Genomic DNA, 18,495 nt, shown 5'->3' with positions numbered 1-18,495 from the left:
CAAATGCTCGGCATAGTTCATATTTAGACTGCCTGCTCGAACTGCAATCCAGCCCAACCGTGACGTCAGGGCAATGAAAAGCGCGGGTATATTCGAATCTTCGTTTTGGCGTCGTTTTCATTTGCCGATTTCACAAAAAGTATTCTGAATTTCGCGATACTAAATAGCATACCGAAAAGAGTAGCGGACGGCGATTTCGAATATATGGTTAGTTGGGGTTGCTCAAAATATCGCCGGAGTTGCCCTTTAACGTATAATTTGCAGAATTCCCGAGTTTGGGAAATTTTAATATTGGGCGCTTGAACGACATGCACACTTTTGCGGTAATCTGCGGTACCTCAGCCCGTCGCAACAAAGAAGTCTTGTTTTATTTTTTCCCTGCTTTTCCGTCGTTCTCTCATGTCTTTCTCTGGGGAAAGCCCGGAGCGCGCTCGCTTTACGGAATGGAGCACCGAGGTATGTCTGAACACGCTATGTTTCACCTGCACTGGGAGTAACAGAGAAACACTCGAGGAAGAGGTTCGGCTGGCACCGGCGCCCAATCAGTGAGGAGACGAGCGCTGCATCAGCGTTTGGCTGGCAGTCGGCCTGTCAACTTCCGTGGCACGCTGCTGCACACGGACTATGCACAATCGTTTTCCTCCTTCTCCTCCGCCAAGGTACAAGGATTACGTTGTCACGTGATGTCGCAAGCCGCCCACTAAATTTAGTGAAGAAACATTTCACGTGATGTTATGCAACATCCCAGTTTCCCCGCTAAATTTAGCGAGAAAACGCCGCACGTGACGCAACATACAACATTGCAGTTTTCCCACTAAACGTAGAAATGCTTCGTGCTATGTCACGGTGTTGCGTGACACTGTGATTCCTTGCTAAATTTAGCAAGCCACGACACTTCACCGTACACACCCAGAGACCCTCCGTGAAACCTTGCCAGCATTGGCCGTCTCCCTAAAAATGTTTACCCACGAGTGTTTTTCAGATGTTTTCGGAAATGCAAAGTCCTAGTTGTGCTCTGTCGATTTTCCGGGAGAAACATCACTTCAGGGCACCGAAGGGTCTTAACGTTTGCTTTCGCCATTTGTGCATCGACGCAGACCTCTGCCTCATGCACTGCCTGGCGTTTGAAGAGGTCTGCAAGAGGAGCGAACCCTGGCAGTGGTGCCTGGACTTTGCTTTGGGCAAGCTGGTGTGGCCAACGCTGCTCGAGTGCATCGCGCAGAGGGCAGAAGGGAAGGCCATGGACTTGGCGCTTTGCCTGGCTTGGCTCTTGGGTGAGGAGGGCATGTGCAGCCCCTTTCGTTTTCTCCAACTCACTTATAGTACTTTAGTTTTCATGTTTTTGATATACAGGGTGTTTCGGTTCATTTGTGCCAAGACTTAGAAAAAGCTGGTGCTTGCTGCGCATTTTGAGCTGACGTAGTGTTTGCATTCCTTTGGAGCAAGACGAGATATTTTTCCGATGGGCCAAACTGGGCTATTTAACGCAAATTAATTGGTTAACCTTTTAAACGCTACTTTGTGTGCAAACCTTCTAATACAAAAGTTGTAGAGCGTGCTTAGAAACATCCCGTTGTGTTGTTTTTTTAAAGAGGCACTGACAGGTAAAAATCATATTTTTTTTATTATCCGAAACCATTGGAAAAGGTGCCTGAACATTACCCTCAAAATTTGAAACTTTGGAACTCAATATTTTTTAAGTAAAACAACAATTTCCACAAGCTGATCTTGAAGTTCCTGCACAATCCGTGCCAGTGCAGTGATGCCAAAGATTGAGTCGTCCTACAACTTGAGTTTCTCTCACGCCTCCAAACTGTCCCGACCCGAAGTGTCGTGTTCGGGCGCGTTCCGCGACCAACCGCTCCTCTCCATGCTGTGGGATTCCCCTTTGAGGGGTACCACGGAGAAACACAGGAGGTCTGTGAATCCAGAGAATGATGTGTTTTATTGGCATCTCGCTGCAGACTTTGCCCATCGTCCAAACAAATGAAAGACTAAGAAATTCTACGCTGTCGTATCAGACAGATTCATCTGGAGGGGCCCACGCCACCGTATTAGGCAGCTTCGTGGGAAGGGGGAGTCCGCTAAAAGAAAGAGGCTCTGACGACCAGAACCTACCCAGCAAAAGCCTTTGGCTCCTGCCTTCCCGCTCAAGGGTTTCAGGGCTGGTTGCCTGCGGGAAATGAACGCGCCTGGGGTAGATAGTGTACCTCAGCCCTCAGATGAGTCGCCTGCACAGTCACTCCCAAGGGTGTGCCAGGAGCAGGTTCACCCAAAAGATAGAGGGAGACACCGTCCTCTTCGAGGAACGCGGCCTCGCCTCTTGAATGTGATCTCGCAATGCGACCTCGCCTTCCGAGAGAATAAACCTGGAAAAGCTCATAATGAGCAGCAGACACCCACTATCCTCTCTAACACCTCATGGCCCTGAGGGTAATGTAAATAAATAAATAAATGGGTGACTGCAAGGGCGGTGCGGCCTTCCAACTTCGTAAGACATCTACCTGGAGGGCTAGGCTTTGCGAGGGGTAAAAAATCTTGCTGCTCATTTTGGGCTTTTCTAGGCTTATTGACGGGACCTTCTCCCTCGCCGCAGAGTCCAGCTATACAAGAGGGAAAAAGCAAAAAAGAGGGTGAGGAGGATTCTCAGCCAGGTGTAAGAGTATTTCTGCAGGTGCCCTTTACCCTATCCGGCACATTCACTCACCCTGCTTTGCGGCAACAGTCTGGGGTGGCTCATTGCAGAAAAAAGCTAATCTGATCCTGTTGATGAAACATCACGTGTAGATAAAACAATCTGCCGATGAGTTGTCGTTCGATGAATTGATTGCCACCGCCACACGCGCACCACCGATTCTTGCGACGCCCGAGTTTGTGGCGGGTCCTCACGTGTTTATCCCACTGCAAAGCGCGAATGTGCCGCGTATGCGTTTTGCGGTATTCGCTCCTGTGGCTAAGGAGTTCGTAGTGAATTACCGCTTATTCATCGCACCGTGGAATGCCAATTTTCATTGTCCCCATTCCGTAATATCAATTCTCGTTTCGCATAATTTTCAGGAGACATCTGGAAGTACTGTCCCGTCGACTCGGTACCTACACTGCGGCCTTTCGTGGACAAACTGGTAGAGCTTCTGACGAGCGACGACACGGGTGAGCCAACGAAAAACGCCTTTTCATCGTGCACACGTTCCCAGACAAGGTTTTTGGCACGGTTTCCTGTGGCGTGCCTCTGCCACGAGCGCTAATTAGGATCTATTCTGACAAAAGATTTATTTTGTGCACGTAGGCGGCGATTCTCGGCCAAGTTAAGGCTCGTTTCCTCCCCGACCGACTTTACAACTTGGAGTTACCGTTGTCAGAAAGAACAGGCGACGGCAACAGAGTTCGTTGCGCAGCTGTTGATTTGATGTCACGGCTGGGGGGCGAGCGAGACGCTAACGCTCCTCTTCCGCACCGCCTCCTAAGAACGGGGGTTGCATAGATGGAAAGCGCCGCTCAATAAAAATCCCACCGAGTGCCATCGCACTTTTATCGCAGTTGACGGAATGTCAAAAGGCTGGTTCGCACACTCGTGACTGCTTACGATCGTATGCCTTCCTCTCATAACATCTTGCGACAAGAGGACAACACTGGCACCATCTGTCGGGTGCCAGTCGAACATTCATAGTTTCCCATATCTTTTTTTTTTTGGCTCGAAAAACTTTAGACAATGCTGTAAGTGACCATTTCTTGTGATAGTATGTATGTACGATCTCGGAAATACCGCAAAACCCTTCGCTCTAATGAAATGCAGTTGCCGGGTCACCTCGTAGATGGCGCCAGCATGCAATCTCCTGTTGCATGAGATCGCAAAAACTTGATCCCGAGCAAACGCAAGTGTGTAAACGAGGCTCGAGTGAGGTGATTCTTTAATTTGATGCGGGAAAATTTAAATGCAGCGAAGCCGAAGCACTTTTCGAGAAGTCCGAGTTAGGAGCAGTCTTCCGTAGCTTTTTGTCCTGCGAATTCGGTTGTCGCACTGAACTTGGGAAAAAAAGTGTAAACTGTATTTACTTCGAAAAATATGTGCGGCGATTGCGCCGGGAATGCGGTGAACCCTTCTGGCGCCTGTTTGCCTATATAAAGCAGGAGTGGCCAAGCTGCGGCTCTTCGCGTGTTAAAGTGCGGCTCGTGGCTCCCTCCCTTCAACCTCCCCCCCTTTCCCCGCCTCCCTCCCGGTCACACGAGCACTTCCCCAAAAAGAGAAAGGGAACGCGTTTTAAATCGAAAGACATGTTGCGGGTTGGTAGTCTTGTGCTACTGCTACCTTACGCACGGCTAGATTGAAAGTAGTTCGAGTTTTATTTATTGCTCTGGACATAATTCCCCCCCCCCATCTGCGGCTCTGGGAAGTTTCGTGGTTTTGTTTGCGGCTCTTTGGCCGGGTCAGCCTGGCCACCCATGATCTAAAGCATCGTGATGCCATCATCGGCTTCCCCGAGCGAGGTCGGTGGCGAACAATGGTCGCGTGACCCTGCTGACGAGGTCACTTCTCCCATTTTCTCTCGCTGCTCTAGCGCTCTCCCACGCTCAGCACGCCGCGACGGGCAGGGTTAGGTCGAAATTTTAATTGCCGATTACGCTCCTATTAATGATATAAAAGAAAGCAACTTAAGACAGATCATTTTTAAGGTGCCTACATTACACCCTTTACAGTTATCTTTTCTCAAATTCTAGGACCTCTTGAGCGTTTTCTTAAACGAAGTCAACATCGCGTGTCGTCGGATGCGAATCATAGCCGGACGAATCCGCTCCCGTTGCAGAGTTTGCGCTGCAGGAGACGGTGGTCCGGTCTCTGCTGAAGCTGCCATCGCTGGACCAGCAGGAGGCGGTGCTCTCGGCCGTGACGGGCTGGCAGCAGAGGCACAGGGACACCCTGTTGCAGATCCCGCACTTTGCCAAGGCCAGGGTCAAGTTCCACAAGAGCGCCAAGAAGGCGCGGAAAAAGAGGGAGAAGAAACGGCCGGCCCAACCACAAGACTGAATCTCGTCGTCTTTCTTTTGTTTTTATGCCTTTATGGAGAGAAACCGGAGGAGAGGAGGACGCACGGCAACTTAGGAGCATTAAGCTCTGGTTGGAAGGATTAGTGGATAAACACAAAGGCTTGCTGCCTCTGTCTTTACCCGGTGTCTCCCTCCTGTCGAAGTGAGCAAGACTGTCGTCTGCTCGTTGTGTGCGGGGTCCGGTGTCTGGCATTCAAACGCCGGACCCTGCCCAGGGAGCAGGCGACCCCCTTGTTTGTTCTGGGAGGAGACGGCTGGTAGAGATCGAAGCAGCTAGTCCTCGCGTTTGCCTACTAATCCTTCCAGTCGGAACTTGGCGCTCCGACGTTCAGGCGCTCTTATCTCATTTTTTCCTTCAGTTTCTTTCTGTATATCCGATTCGCCCCTAAGCTGATGGTGCGATGGAAGCCACGAGCTCATTGCAGCAGTCATTCGTTCATCTTTGTTGACGTGATCACGACCCCTGTCTCACACATGCATGGATAGCGGTGCCAGGTGACGAAAGGGAGGCGGTCAATTCGTCCATCGGGCGCCTAGCTTGCACCGATTCGTCAGCTTAAGGGTGAGCAGAGTATAGGTCTTCAAAACCCTGCCTGCATGTTTCCAGCTGCACTTTTTTTTTTTTGAAAGGTGATTTGTATATATATATATATATATATGTTATTACTAAGAGATGGATGATGCAAAGTATCCCACTGAGGCAAGATACTTTTATGTCCTGTTTGTGCAAAAGCTGGCAACGTTGGCGATAAGTGAGAGTGTCCCGTCTGGCCGTACAACTAGTTTTGTTGCGGCAAGAGCTTTCAAACCTACGAGCTCATGCTCATTGTCTGATCAGCTTGTAAAATATACACCATGATGAACGTGCATATCAGTATCCATCTGCAGACCTTTTATTTTCTGATCATTTGCTCGTGAAATTTCATTATAACAAATACACCATCTAAATGCTCATCTCTTGCAAGTTATACCGCACTCTGTGTGTTCTCAGGATATGGTTGGATTTTCTGTTTCTTTCCCTTTATATTTTACTGCCCTTGTCCAAACAGTTGGGAGAGGGGCTTGAATTCATGGTTATTTTTTTTCTTTGAAGTCAAATTTATTTAACTTTATGCAAATCTCAGGATTTTATGGTTTTCTGGTTGTACCTTTGGCAAGGCCAACCTGAAATAGGTTTGCATCTTTCCGCAGATACGACTCGCACAACCAAAATTGGCCGTTCGTTTTGGCTGGTTGTCTTAAATGGGTGCATGCGGCTCTTGTTACAGCCCATATATTTGGACAGCCTGCTTGTTTGTAGCTTAAAAGAGTCTTCAGAAATGGAAGTTCGGGAAGGTGTTGTCGTTCCGCTCTTGGAGAGAAATCGCAACGGTCGAGCACCGTAGGAAACACCTCCAGGTTGCAAGTATTGGGTCAAATTAGTTTAGTACACCCTAAAATGAAAAACATTTCCGTAAAATGCTGGCGAAGCACCCAGCCCACTTTCCCCGAAAGCTGTGTTAATCTGGGTACAGCACTTGTCCAGTCAAATTGGTAAAAACCGAGATGACGGCAAGTAAAGAGCCACGAAGTCAGGGCGAACAGGATAGGAGAAAGCGTGCCTGTTTTCTCACGACGTCCCCGTCGTCATTGTCGTCAGCGGCCTCATGGCCGCCGCAACGGGGGTGAATATTTTCGGCCGATGCCGGCGCTTTCAAGGGGGTGGGCACCTAACGTGTAATTTGTGGAATTCACAAGTTTGGGAAATGTTAAAACAGTGGGCGTTTCTGCGGTGCGTTATAAGGTGAGCATGGCAGGAAGGACCTCGAGTTGTCCAGCGGAGGCTTCCTACCTGCGACAACGCTTTGGTGGTGTTGCAGGTTACCAAAAGTGGAAGCTCCCGCTCCAGGCAGAGCATCTACTGGGAATTCTTGACCCACCGCCAAATATGATGGCCCGTGCGCAATTGTGCAAGCTTTCCAAGGTCATTTGTCGTCTTATTTCCCCCTTTACGTCAAGTAGGGGTCCATGGGTATTGAGTCCGTCCAATACCTCGCTTACTGTTGCAAGTTTCAGGATTATTTTTTCTAGAATTTTTAGTCCATTTTGCATTTTGGTAGGTTTTCTTGGTAGGAATTTTTCGCCTCTTTTCTCGAGATAGCTATGTGTGAACTCCCGCGATAAAATTCATACCCATGTACCGAAAATTGTGTGAGCGCACAACAGGTTACAAACAAGCGTTGAAAGTACCGTGCGGCATCTTCACAAGTGCTGCACCCATTTTTCTTCAGAGGACTTGCAAGGGGCATGTGCTTTCTGCACTGTTGCATTTGTTGCTTCTTGTATGGGAATTGCATAGAGGGGATATGTGAAGCCTCTTTTGAGACTGTATGAAGTGTTCTAACATGCGTCCATGCTGGAATTTGTTGGCAGACAGGGAAGAAATCGGCAAAGTTGAACAGGGAACCGTAACAAGTTGAACCAGCTTGACTTTGTTTTTAAACATTGCCAGCAAGTTGTTAGTGGTTGCCTCGATTGTATCTGGATATATTATTCTCCCTAACAAGGCTTTGAAAGGGCGAGGAATGCTGTTCATGTATTTTCTCCCATGCAATTATGTACAGCTTAAACAGCCATGGCCACATTTTTGCAACATGTAAGTGATGACTGTGGCGATATGGCATGTACAAGTACCATTTTTTAACTGTTACACATATCACATGAGAGATATTGTACATAGGTTGCACTCTCGTTTGCATTTCACTTGTTTTCTTGCGAGTAGTGTCATCATTTCATGTGTATATACGTTACGGAGCACTCATTCTGTTGGCTACACTGTGTACATATACTACATTGTTTCATGCACCCAGCCAGGTTGCTGGTCAGAGGTTTAAGAGATGAGAAAACTTGTTCACGGGTCTAGTGTGCATTAAAGTTTTGAGTATGGGATTTGTATGATGTTCCAAAGATTGTCAAGCAATAAAATGTTACATAAAATACCTTCCCCCGTTTTTCTATTATGGTGCATATGGGTATTTGCAGCGATAAATATTATCAAGTGCCAAAACAGGTATTTGCATTGAACTGTGGTTAGACAAAAGTTTATATAAGGTTTGATATAAAACTTGAAGACAAGATCAGGGCCAACCAAGTGACTGAGAATGGCAATTTTTGCCACCTATTGCCTCGGCTTGTTTAAAATGTTGCCGCATGCTTTCTCAGGACATGTTGGATGTAGTTTACGCCATGCACAGTTCGACTATATGCAAGATTTTCGCCATTGACCACATCATTCCTCTACAGATACAGGTTTATGTTGGGCTTGCGAAAGCTTGAACAGGGACCCTTTTCTCCTACTGCAAGTGCTTCCTCTTACTATTTTAGTTTATGCCTTTATTAGACATATTACTGATTCTGCGCTACATCGTGTAAAAAAAAAAGCTTTTTTTTTTCTGAAAAACAAGTTAGTGGCCCTGCAGTGATCCTGAAACAAGCTTGCGGGTCAAAGTATGTTTATGGAAAACGGCAAAGGGTGGTGTTGGGGAGGCGGGACGACAGCTACTTCACCCTGCACTTCCCATTCTGTCGGTGACCGTAGCGTGTTTCACCCTCACCCCTTTCTACTGGCAACTACAACCCAGCATGGTATGAGGTGCAAACTCGTACTCGTCCCATTCAACACGGGTTATTGAACCTCAATGCACTAGCACCAGCCATCTGCTCTAGTCGCTGACAGAATGAGGAAGACCTTCAATTGTCCTGCTTCCAGCAAGAGGTTCCTACCTTCTATGATGTCAGGGTGTCCCCCCAACCTCAATTTGTGCACGTGCAGCCAGGACACGGCAGCAAAGGATACCCTGCTGTTCTTGCCTCGTTAGTGACCGTAGGGGGTATTCACTGGATGCCATATTTGAGGGCGATGTTTTGAGCGCATGCTCGGAACGAGCTCGCATTAATAGGCTGCTAAGACGGGCAGTTTTGGTGGTTCGGAATGCACATTGCGAAGGAACTGTGGAAACTCGCCATCAGCACACGCTTAGCAGTTGCACACACAGCCATGGCCGCCGGTAAATAGTACTCCCTGTAGCAGACCAATCGCCAGCCTCCCCCCGCCCCAAAGACGTTTTTTCCTTGCAATATTTCAGTTCATAAGCACAATTTTTGGAGATCCTTTTATTGTTCAGTTTGATAAAGTAGTCAGACTCCCACACTTTGGGGGTAGGACAATCCCTAATCGATGGTGCGGTCCACAGGACTTGCGTTCGTCATGAAAGAACCGAATGTATAGGGGCTCAATTATATTATTATTGGGTTTCCTTTCCCAGTAACCGACTTGTCGTCACCTAGCTTTTGATTGCACGCCCCACTGTACATAAGCAATGCAAAGAGCTTGTATAAAAACCATGGGGGAAACTTTAGATGCTTTGGCATACAAAAACACTGGCAGTGCATTTCCCGGAAAACCATGTACCTTGTTCAAAGAAAGGCCGCTTGCACCAGATTACAATATGGTACAGTGGTGTACGGAAGCACATATCCTAACCCCCAAAGGCACACCTGTGTGCTATTGCACACATACTAGAGCGACCCAAATAGAGCAGGCATAATCCCTCCACTGGAACAATAGACGACACTAGTATTTCAATATATGCACAGAAATAAAATGTAAAAAAAACTTGCTGCTGCTTGTTTTTCTCCTTATAACTTGCTCATTGTATGTTGCTCCATTATATAACAAAGACCGGGCTTATACAGTTTTCTTACAGGAAAAGCATAAATTCAGCTCGCACTCATTTATCAAAAACTTAAAACTTCCGCCCCTTCTCCCTAAGAGCTTCCCTCTAGAAAGAACTTTTCAGAATGAAGGGGATATCACATGACACCAAAGAACAGGATCCGCAGATAGACCTTGTCCGAGTAAAAAAGGTTCACGAGCATCTGAATCACAGAGATACTATCTCTGATCGTGCGGTTTGGGTCCTGCACCATCTGCAGCGCTTGCTCTACCTCCCTAGTCAGCGAGGCATACATCCGGTTTCCCTGTAGGGCCTTCAGCTTCGCCAGCGCTTGCACAGATGTAACAGACGGACGTTCGTCGGACTGGATCGGTGCTAGCCTCACGGTCCCAGTCTCGGTCATCTGAGACGCCACAAAAGCACCCATGACCCGGCAACAGAACCGGAACCGAACCGACACGGCAGATTTCTTCCCAAGGCCAAAGGCTCCCAGAAGCCCACCAGTGACCTTGTCCTCGCCGAGGACAGCTAGCGTGGAGCAGAAGTCTTCTAGCGTTTTGTACACGGAACGGGAGCTGTTGTCATCGTCGAAGTCCAGCTGGCGGATCGAGAGGCTGATGACCTTCTCCCAGAGAAGCAGCAGCTTCGGTTCGGCATCTTCTCCGCTGGGACAGCTCTGCGAGATCCACTCGGCCAGCCGGCCGAGCAAGACCCGTTCGTCAGCGAGGCAGCGACAGCGTGGAAGGCAGTACAAGAGATAGCAGAACTGGGTTAGGTACGCGGAATGCTGGGAACAGGACAGGAAGAAGTCGGAGAGCGTCAGTTCGGGGACACGGAAGGAGGACAAGACGTGCGCCCAACCACCGTCTGCTGGCAACGTGCCACACACTGGGGAACAGTATGATGCAATGCAAGCCTCTGTGACCTTGACCATATGGGACACCGAAGCGAGGTTCCCGCAGGCACAGTGGAGGAGTGGGAGGAGGAAAAGGTCACCAGAGCACTCTTGCACCCACAGGAGGAGGCCTTCCAAGAGAGCATCCTGAACAGTTGGGTCGGTTGTGATGCTGATCAGAGACAGAGCCTTGCTGACGAGGGCCTCGGACTGGACGTAGCGGAGCTCCGACTGGACGTCGATGATGATGCGGCACTGATCCATGAGTTTGGGCAAAGCCTGCTGGACTTCCTTTGAGTAATGGCGGAGGAGAGAGGGTGTGGTCTCCATTGCCTGATTGCAGAGTTTGACCAGCATGCCGATGAAGGCTTGCTGTTTCCGAAGCGTGGTGGTCAGATCCTGTTTGATTCTGCTCTCCGTAGACGTCATGCAGGATAGGCAGCTGATGAACTCAAGCATGACATGATCCGTTTCCCTACCTGGGCTCTGCTTTAGAACTCGAGTTGGACTGCAACCACTTGCAAATACGTCTTGTAGCTTGCTCACCAATTCTGGCTGGAGAAAACTCCAGTCGAGTGCAATCAAAATGGGGATTAGCGACGGCACAAAATTGTCTTGCACCATGTCGGGATGCCAAGCGAGGTTTACAAAAAGCTCAGCAAAAAGGGAGTAGAACTCTTGCACATTCTCTGGTTCCCTTTCGCAGATGCAGTTCAGGGTCCTCTGCCACGGCACTTGCTTGAACACCATCAAGAGAAATGTGAGGTGGCCGGCATACTTTGCTTCCAGCAGCTTGTGGGCAAGTTTCAAGTCTTCGAGGGAAGGCATGAACTGACTCCAAGGTAGTTTGCCTAGTGCCGTCTGCAAAACAGATGTGATGTAGTCCGGTGCACTGGTCCAGACATAGCTAATGAAGTAGCGCCTCCAGACTTCGGAAAGAACACTGAAGACACGCACTCCGTGACAGTTTTTGTGGAAGAAAGAAAGCAGATTGGTGAAGGCATCCAACATGAAGGCAACTTCTCTAGAGTCCAAAGTCATGGTCCAGGGAACAAGAATCTTCTTGCCATCCGTCAGTTCAAGCCAGGGGCTGTACAACTCCAGGACACGCTGCATCGCACCTGGAAGCTCGTTGTCAACTCCTTTGAGCTTCTCCCAGAGGAAGCAGTGTGCCATCATTTCAAGAAACATGGACACGGGAACCAGGTACGGCTGCACCTTGCTATACAGCCCATTCTTAGAAGTGGCATGGTCCGAGTTACGCAGGTTTCTGAAGTGCTTTGTAAGCACCTCCAAGGTCTCTGCAATCTGGGAGGCACTGAGGAGGCACTGCTGTCGTGCATACTGCTCCATATAGCCAAGCTGCTCAATACGTGCTAATTTCTCTGGTGGAGCGCTGAAGCCCAGCCCTTGCAGGAAGACAAACCAGGTAGCTGCCGGAACAGAACAGAAATCGACTCCCTTCAGCAGCATAGCAAGGATGCTCCCGAAATGTTCTGGGAAGCGGAACAACAGCAGGCTGTGAAGGTGGGTGTGGTACAGCTCCAGCAAGGGCAGTACCTCTCGTTCAGGACTCAGGCCAAACTTGGCAAATGCCTTTTCAATGCTCTCGAGAAGCTTTGTACGTGTCGTAAAGGCAACATTCTGGCTATGAAGCCACCTCGGGAGGTCAAACTTTGTGAGCAGTACGAAGACGGCGTTGTAAAATGCCGGCGCAATACATGACGTCACAGTGTGATACATCAAGACAAACTGCTCATTGTTGACTGCTGCAGGAGCAAAAAACGGAGCCACGTGGCCAACCAGGCTGGGATCCTTGAGGATGACCTTCAGCACAGGAAGGCACTGGTCTTCGTGACCAGACACGAACTCTTGCCCGAGCATGTCAAGACAGGATGTAAGGAACTGACGGGCTGGAAAATAGTCGGTCGTCTCCTTGTTCAGCGTCCTTACTAACTCGAAGAAGATCTCGCTTCCGAGGGCCTGGAGCATCTTTGCGTCCGTAGCACCACAGCGATGAGTCTGAACCAGCTGGGTAATGCAAGCCTCCAGATGGACAACAGCACTGCATGCAGTGCGAGAGGGAGCACGCTGCAAGTCCATCAGTAGCCCCATCCATTCTGATCTGTTCTGTTCCGTCACCTTTGCGACATCTTGGGCAAGACGGGCTTCTGCATACTGCAGTCTCAAGTGCAGGCGTCCCTTGCAGTTCTCTTGGTAGTCGCAAGGAATGGTGAGTACAGTGTATGTGGGGACATTTTGATAGAGGTTGGGGATCCACTCCATGTACGCAGAGTCCAGACTTGCCAATTTCACAGCTTGAGCATTGAACATGCGTGCTTGTCCAGTGAGAACTTTTAGCTGTGAGGAAAGCAACGTCATCATCTGGTTTGGGACCCTGAACATGTCTGTTGACACTGCAGGGATGACCCTTTGCAACGACGGGATTGCTGGAGCTGGCATAGGTCCCTCATATGACCTGAGCCTTTTCAAGATCAATTCTTCTGGCATTGAATTTGCTTCAAGTGTCCTTGGTGCCGCATTCTTACATGTGCTGCTCTTAGCGTGGTATTTGGGAAGCAGGGCTTTCAGGGATTCTCTAGCCACATCTACATGCACAAGGTCATGCCACAGGTCACCACTCCCCTGAAGAAGAACACCAAGGGCTTCAGGGTAGTACTGAGGTGGTAGTGCTGTCAGGACAATGTTCGCATTGTGCAGTCTTGGTTCTTCCAGCCACAAACAGAAGGTGCGATACATCTTCAGTAGCTTCTGGACGAGTTCAGCACTGTCCTTCAACTGGGTCACAACTGCAGCAGTTTTCCCCTTAGCATCTTGTAAGTCAGGTAGTTCGTGCAGTGACTGAGAAAGCCGGGACTGCTTCAAGAAGAAATGGTCAGCCAGCTCGTTCAGCCGCCGCTTCAATTTTTTCAAGAGGCTGAAGTGCGTGGCACTTTCAAAGAAACGCTGCCCAGCACTCCCTGTGTTTGGGACGGGAAACCTCTGCAGATAGAGCAGAAAGAACTGCTGCCAGATAAGCGGCAATGCTGGATGCTCGACGTCTGTCTGCAATGCCTGCTGAGCCCAGCGGTACAGTAAAAGAACATCGACAGAAGGAGGGGACATCTTTAAGTTTGCCGATGCCTTCTTTAGGGCCGCATCTGGAGTCAGCTTTGGATATTCTGCCATTTCCTTGAGCAGTGCCATCCACATCTCCCTAACATGTGGGATTTGAGCCTCTGCAAGCATCCCGGCCCAAGCAAACCAAGGGAATGAAGGAGCAGCTTGAAGAGGCACCAGGGCCGGCCAGGACAATGTCTGGTTTCCAAGGACATAAGAGAAGACTGACTTCACAACAGAGTTTGACTTGGTCATTGGAACAAACTGAGTAAGTGACTCTGCAAAGGCTGTCAGCAGGCTGTCAAAGCACTTTGCCTCGAGGTAAGCTAACTGCACGAGGACGTCCAGTAAGTACATGACGCTCTCTCTACCCTTTGCCTTGTTGGCCAAGGCGCCCTTGTGAATGGGGATGTCGGGAAGTCTGAAGAGCAGGGCAATCCAAAGTTTGATCGGCAGTGACACAAAGTCAGGTGACCACTGTGCTGCTTGCTCTACGTGGCCGACAATAACAACAGCCAACTGCTTTAAGATACAGCCTGGGAACTCTGACATGACTATGCTTTTGGCCATTGCTAGGTAGGTGTTGTCTGCCAGCAGTAGGTACTGCAAGTCAGTGAGGAAGCGCTTGTTGCTTGTCAACATTTCTGGCTTCAAATAAAAGAGCGGCAGAACATGGGACACACAATGGATCGCCGCACTGTACTGCTCGTTAAGGACTAGAGTCGAAATGAGTTTAAGGCCGCTGTCAAGTACCTCCTCTCTGTAATGACCAACAGTTCCGATGGACACTGAGAGAAACAGCGAAGGAGGTCGTAGGTTCTTGTTGGCCTGGAGCACAGGATGAAGCCAATCACACTTCTGGATATCTGGAATCAGTTCAGCAGGGGGATTGTCACTGACGATGAATTCAAGCTGCAGGGGATGCTGGCAATCAAAGATGTGGAGCCTCAGCTGTAACAGCATTTCCCACATCCAAGCCACAAACCCCGCAGGTGTCGAGGACTCTTTGGTAGCCGTGGCTATGTATGAAAAGTACTTCACTTGCTTGTAGACATAGCCAGAGGCTTCAAATGGGACATACAGCTTCTCGTAGGCCTCGAGCAGTAGAAGTCCTAGCTGCCGATGTGTGCTTTGGTCAAGAAATGTCTCCTGCTTGTTGTTGAATCCATAGTTCAGGTTCTGGATCAGCAGCCTCGCCAGTTGGCTCTGTGGTGAGTCCAGGGGGTAGTAAAGCAGGAAGTGTGATATGATGTCCAAATCCTGCTTGTCAGGCACCCAGAGCTGGAGCGGCATGGACTGCATCAGGTAGCAAGCCATGTTGCCAACCTCCATCATGTGGTCATCAATTTCATCAAGTAGAACCGAGATGATGAATGGGTGCTTGTGTGCGAGGGAACAAAGCAAGTCCCTCCCTTCTTTTGCAAAAAGCTGCCTCAAATTCCTGTTGACGTAGGAGATCTCAAAGATCTCTGAAGCAATGACGTGGGTGAGAGCACGTCCGTCTTCTCCTCTGGAAGCAGCCATGTTCGAGAAAGAGGTCATGAGAAAGTAAACTTCAGACTGAGGCATGTCGTTAAGCTTCTCTTCAAAGCAGAGTTTTCTGCTCTTGTCTTGCAACTTGTTGCACACCTCACTTGGTGACAGGTCTACCAGCTCAATCTTATCCTGGTAGTTATTGTGGAGTAGCCAAAGCAGCTGCCACATCATGACAGTGGACACACAAGTGTAGGGCAGAATAGCCATGAACTGCCAGGCACCTAAGCTCTGGGAGTAGAAGATGCAGTTGACGGCGCGAAGGAAGAACTGGTCGTACTCAACCTGCAGGCGCAGAAGCATGGCCTGGTCTTTGACATTCTCTGCTGATCGAAAATTAAGCCAATGATCAGATACATACTGAACCGTGTGGCGGATCAGGCGGCAGATCCTTTTAGTTAGCTGCTTGTACCTTGACTGGTTGTATGTCTTCAGGCCAGCATGAAGGATATTGACCAAATGCGATGCCACGGAGATGAGCTTCAAGAGCCCCTGCTCAGTTGTCCTCACAACTTCATAGCTGTACTCGTCATTCTGCTGTGTAACAAAGAGCAGGTGCTGAAAGATGCTAGCAAACGGAACTTGATTCAGCAAGGCAACAACATCATTCTCACGCCAGTTGAGCATGGAATTCTCGGGCTCCTCATCCTCTTCACCTTCGGAGTCCAGGAAAACCCAGGGATCTTGAAACGATGACTCCAGCAAGGCTGACCGGACCTGCTCCAGATATTCGCTTCTTGCCTCCACGGGAAGCAACATAGTTGCAAGGGCAGCGATGGCGTAGTCCAGAAGCAAAGAGTCAAATGCCACAGGCCAGTCTGTGTACGGTGACCATGGTGATGGAGGGGGGATCTGCACCAGGCTAGTAGCCCACTTGTAGATTCCTGGAGGACAGCGCAGCACATGGTTGAGCAGAAACAGGTGGTCCTGCAGGAAAGCTACACGCAACAAGAATGCTGCCATGGTCTTCAGCCATGACTGGACGTCTTTCAGGAATTTTTCATCCTTGAGAGGCTTTCTCAGGAACAGAAAGAGCACACTGATGCAGCTCCGGACGGCCACCACGGCATCTGCATCATCTTGGGAGGGCCTACCCCGCATGCCGTTGCTGACGGGAGTGTTCTTTGGCATGTCTGCGAAGAGAGGAACGTCCAACACCATATGGATGTAGTAGTCGATCTGAAGTCGCAGCACTTCTGCATTGTGGACGTGGAGGGCGTACTTCTCCTTGGTGATTTTGCGCACATCTTGGAGGCACTGCGACATTTTGTCTGCTACCTCTTCGTTGTAGAGGCCATAGTTGAAGTAGTGTTCGCCCTTCACCTTCCGGTTGTCAGCGCACCTTCCCCTTCCTGACACGACGTCGGGCACAATGTCCCAGATTCCAGACCTCAGGCTCTCCACATCCTCCCGCAGTGTTGCGATGGTGCTCGTCGTGGATATCAGATTTTGCCTTGATCTCATGTACTCGCTGAGCAGCTTGTACAACTCGTGGTACTCGAGCTGCTTCTCCGTGTTGCTGTCTACAAAGTCGGCGACAATGGCGTCTTTCTGGCGCAGGAAAGGGTTTTCGTAGAGGGTCAATATCTGATCCTCGGCGAAGGGTCGCATGGCTGGCTGGTCGTCTACGAGCCGGTTGAGATCGGGGTACAGCCTTTTGATCTTTTTTCGATGGATGAGGATTTTCTCCTCTCGTGACGAAGCGGCTTCAGTTTCTAGACGAGCAGCTGCTTGGGCAAGCTCGTACCTTTCATTCTCGAGCGCAGGAGCGTTGGCTTCTTCGGTAGGGGACAAGGGAAAAGAATAAACAATTGCCTGCGTTTCCGTAGGAGCTGTAGGGGGCAACTCCAACGCGATCTCGCTCACAACGGCGGCGTCCGTTTTTGCTTCGGTCGCCAAAACATCGCGCGTTCCATCTGATCCTTCCACAGCGGCCGCGTCGGCACTACGTCGCGAGTCCGTATCTGGTCGGACGCACCCCGGATCCGCGTTTCCACCAGCACAATCCGCCGAAGTTTCATTTCGGTCCACTCCAGCCTCCGATTTTGCACCGATTTCGGCAGAATCTGGCTGTTCATCGTCATCGACCGCGGTCGTAACCGTCTCTGAGTCATTGTTGTCGTCGGCGTTGCCGATGTTATCGCCACCCGCCTCTCGTGACAGGTCAGCTGAGTGAGCAGGTGGGTTGCTCTCGGTGGTCGAACTGTCCTCGGCAGCTTGTCCTTTGACACCAGATGCTACGTCCGAGACACCCAGTTCGTCTAGAGTCGGCGGGGATGGAATGTCCTGTTCGTTCAGAGGTGATACGTTGCGTCGGGTATTCTTTTTCTTTACCTTGATTTTCGGTCTGCGCTCAGCCTCCGCCATCTCTGCCATCCATTAGTGTTGCTGGCGATTGGTGGCGCGGACATCAGCAAGCTTCGCGCTACGTTCCAAGGAGATCCGCTTGCTACCAGTGCCCTGCTTTACGTCCGCTACCGATGCTTCTGGAAATAAGAATGAAATAATCGGTGACAAGAAATTGTTTCAAAGGATTCTAACGTCGCCGCTCCAATCAGACCGTTGCTAGGGGCGTTGCTCCCTGTCTTCCCGCTTGATTGCTGTAGCGCAAGTGAAGCCAAGTGAAGCCAAGTGAAGCCACCCACTGATCTCTATGAAGCCACCGGACAGCCATCTTGCTCGTAGATCAATGGTTGTTTCGCTAGCGTTGCAGAGCCTGGCGGCACCGTGCTGGAGAGACAATTTCTACTCGATCGTCGTCATTCGTCATAGAAGTTTTTTAAGATGCTGTGTAAGCCGTGAGAATTTCCGTTGAAAATATGTAGACTTTTTTACAAAAGCGCAGTGCATTAGAAAAAAAAAAGGCACAACTCGTCGAAAGCAAGTTTCAACAGTCTCGCGCGGCGTGATCAAAGTTTCCTTAGCACGCCGAACTGCTGCGTCTCTGTGCCTTCGCATGCTTGGACATCGATCAAGAATCGACACCGTGTGGATGTGTTTTGCAAGTGCAACCAAGCGTCAGCGAGTTTACGCCGAACGCTGACGCATTCCTTGTGTCCGTCACATTATCGTATACCTTGTTTGTTCGTTTCTTTTGGAGTGAAAGAAAAAAAAAAGGGGGGAGGGGACCAAGGGAAGGGCGATCAGAGTATGTGCCCAAAACGCCCAAAATATAGCGGACTCGAATTT

The 18,495-nt window shown here is 49.7% G+C and overlaps 2 protein-coding genes across 2 annotated transcripts in view; one reads left to right on the top strand and one right to left on the bottom strand.

Moving 5' to 3' along the window:
- LOC8028198 (titin homolog) overlaps positions 1-8,019 on the top strand; it is a 74,695-nt gene extending 66,676 nt beyond the window's left edge. Inside the window, exons 13-15 of the mRNA XM_029994853.4 lie at positions 1,098-1,274; positions 3,058-3,150; positions 4,803-8,019. Coding sequence (XP_029850713.2) covers positions 1,098-1,274; positions 3,058-3,150; positions 4,803-5,023 — 491 coding nt within the window. The 3' untranslated portion in view covers positions 5,024-8,019. The remainder of the gene's footprint in view (positions 1-1,097; positions 1,275-3,057; positions 3,151-4,802) is intronic.
- A 1,161-nt stretch (positions 8,020-9,180) lies between these two features.
- Positions 9,181-17,711, bottom strand: LOC8028201 (ectopic P granules protein 5 homolog). The gene has a single exon (XM_002410647.3). It carries the CDS (start codon positions 17,680-17,682, stop codon positions 9,895-9,897), a length of 7,788 nt encoding a protein of 2,595 aa, XP_002410692.3. The 5' UTR covers positions 17,683-17,711; the 3' UTR covers positions 9,181-9,894.
- Between the last annotated feature and the right edge of the window lie 784 nt (positions 17,712-18,495).

The sequence above is a fragment of the Ixodes scapularis genome, unplaced genomic scaffold (assembly GCF_016920785.2).
Source record: "Ixodes scapularis isolate PalLabHiFi unplaced genomic scaffold, ASM1692078v2 PGA_scaffold44__24_contigs__length_19508400, whole genome shotgun sequence".
NCBI classification, from domain to species: domain Eukaryota; kingdom Metazoa; phylum Arthropoda; class Arachnida; order Ixodida; family Ixodidae; genus Ixodes; species Ixodes scapularis.
Note: the sequence above shows the minus strand (reverse complement) of the source record. Positions and strands in the feature narration are given on the sequence as shown.

What these genes read in the sequence shown, in the direction of transcription:
- LOC8028201 (XM_002410647.3), bottom strand. Translation starts at nt 17,682, where the DNA reads ATGGCAGAGATGGCGGAGGCTGAGCGCAGACCGAAAATCAAGGTAAAG.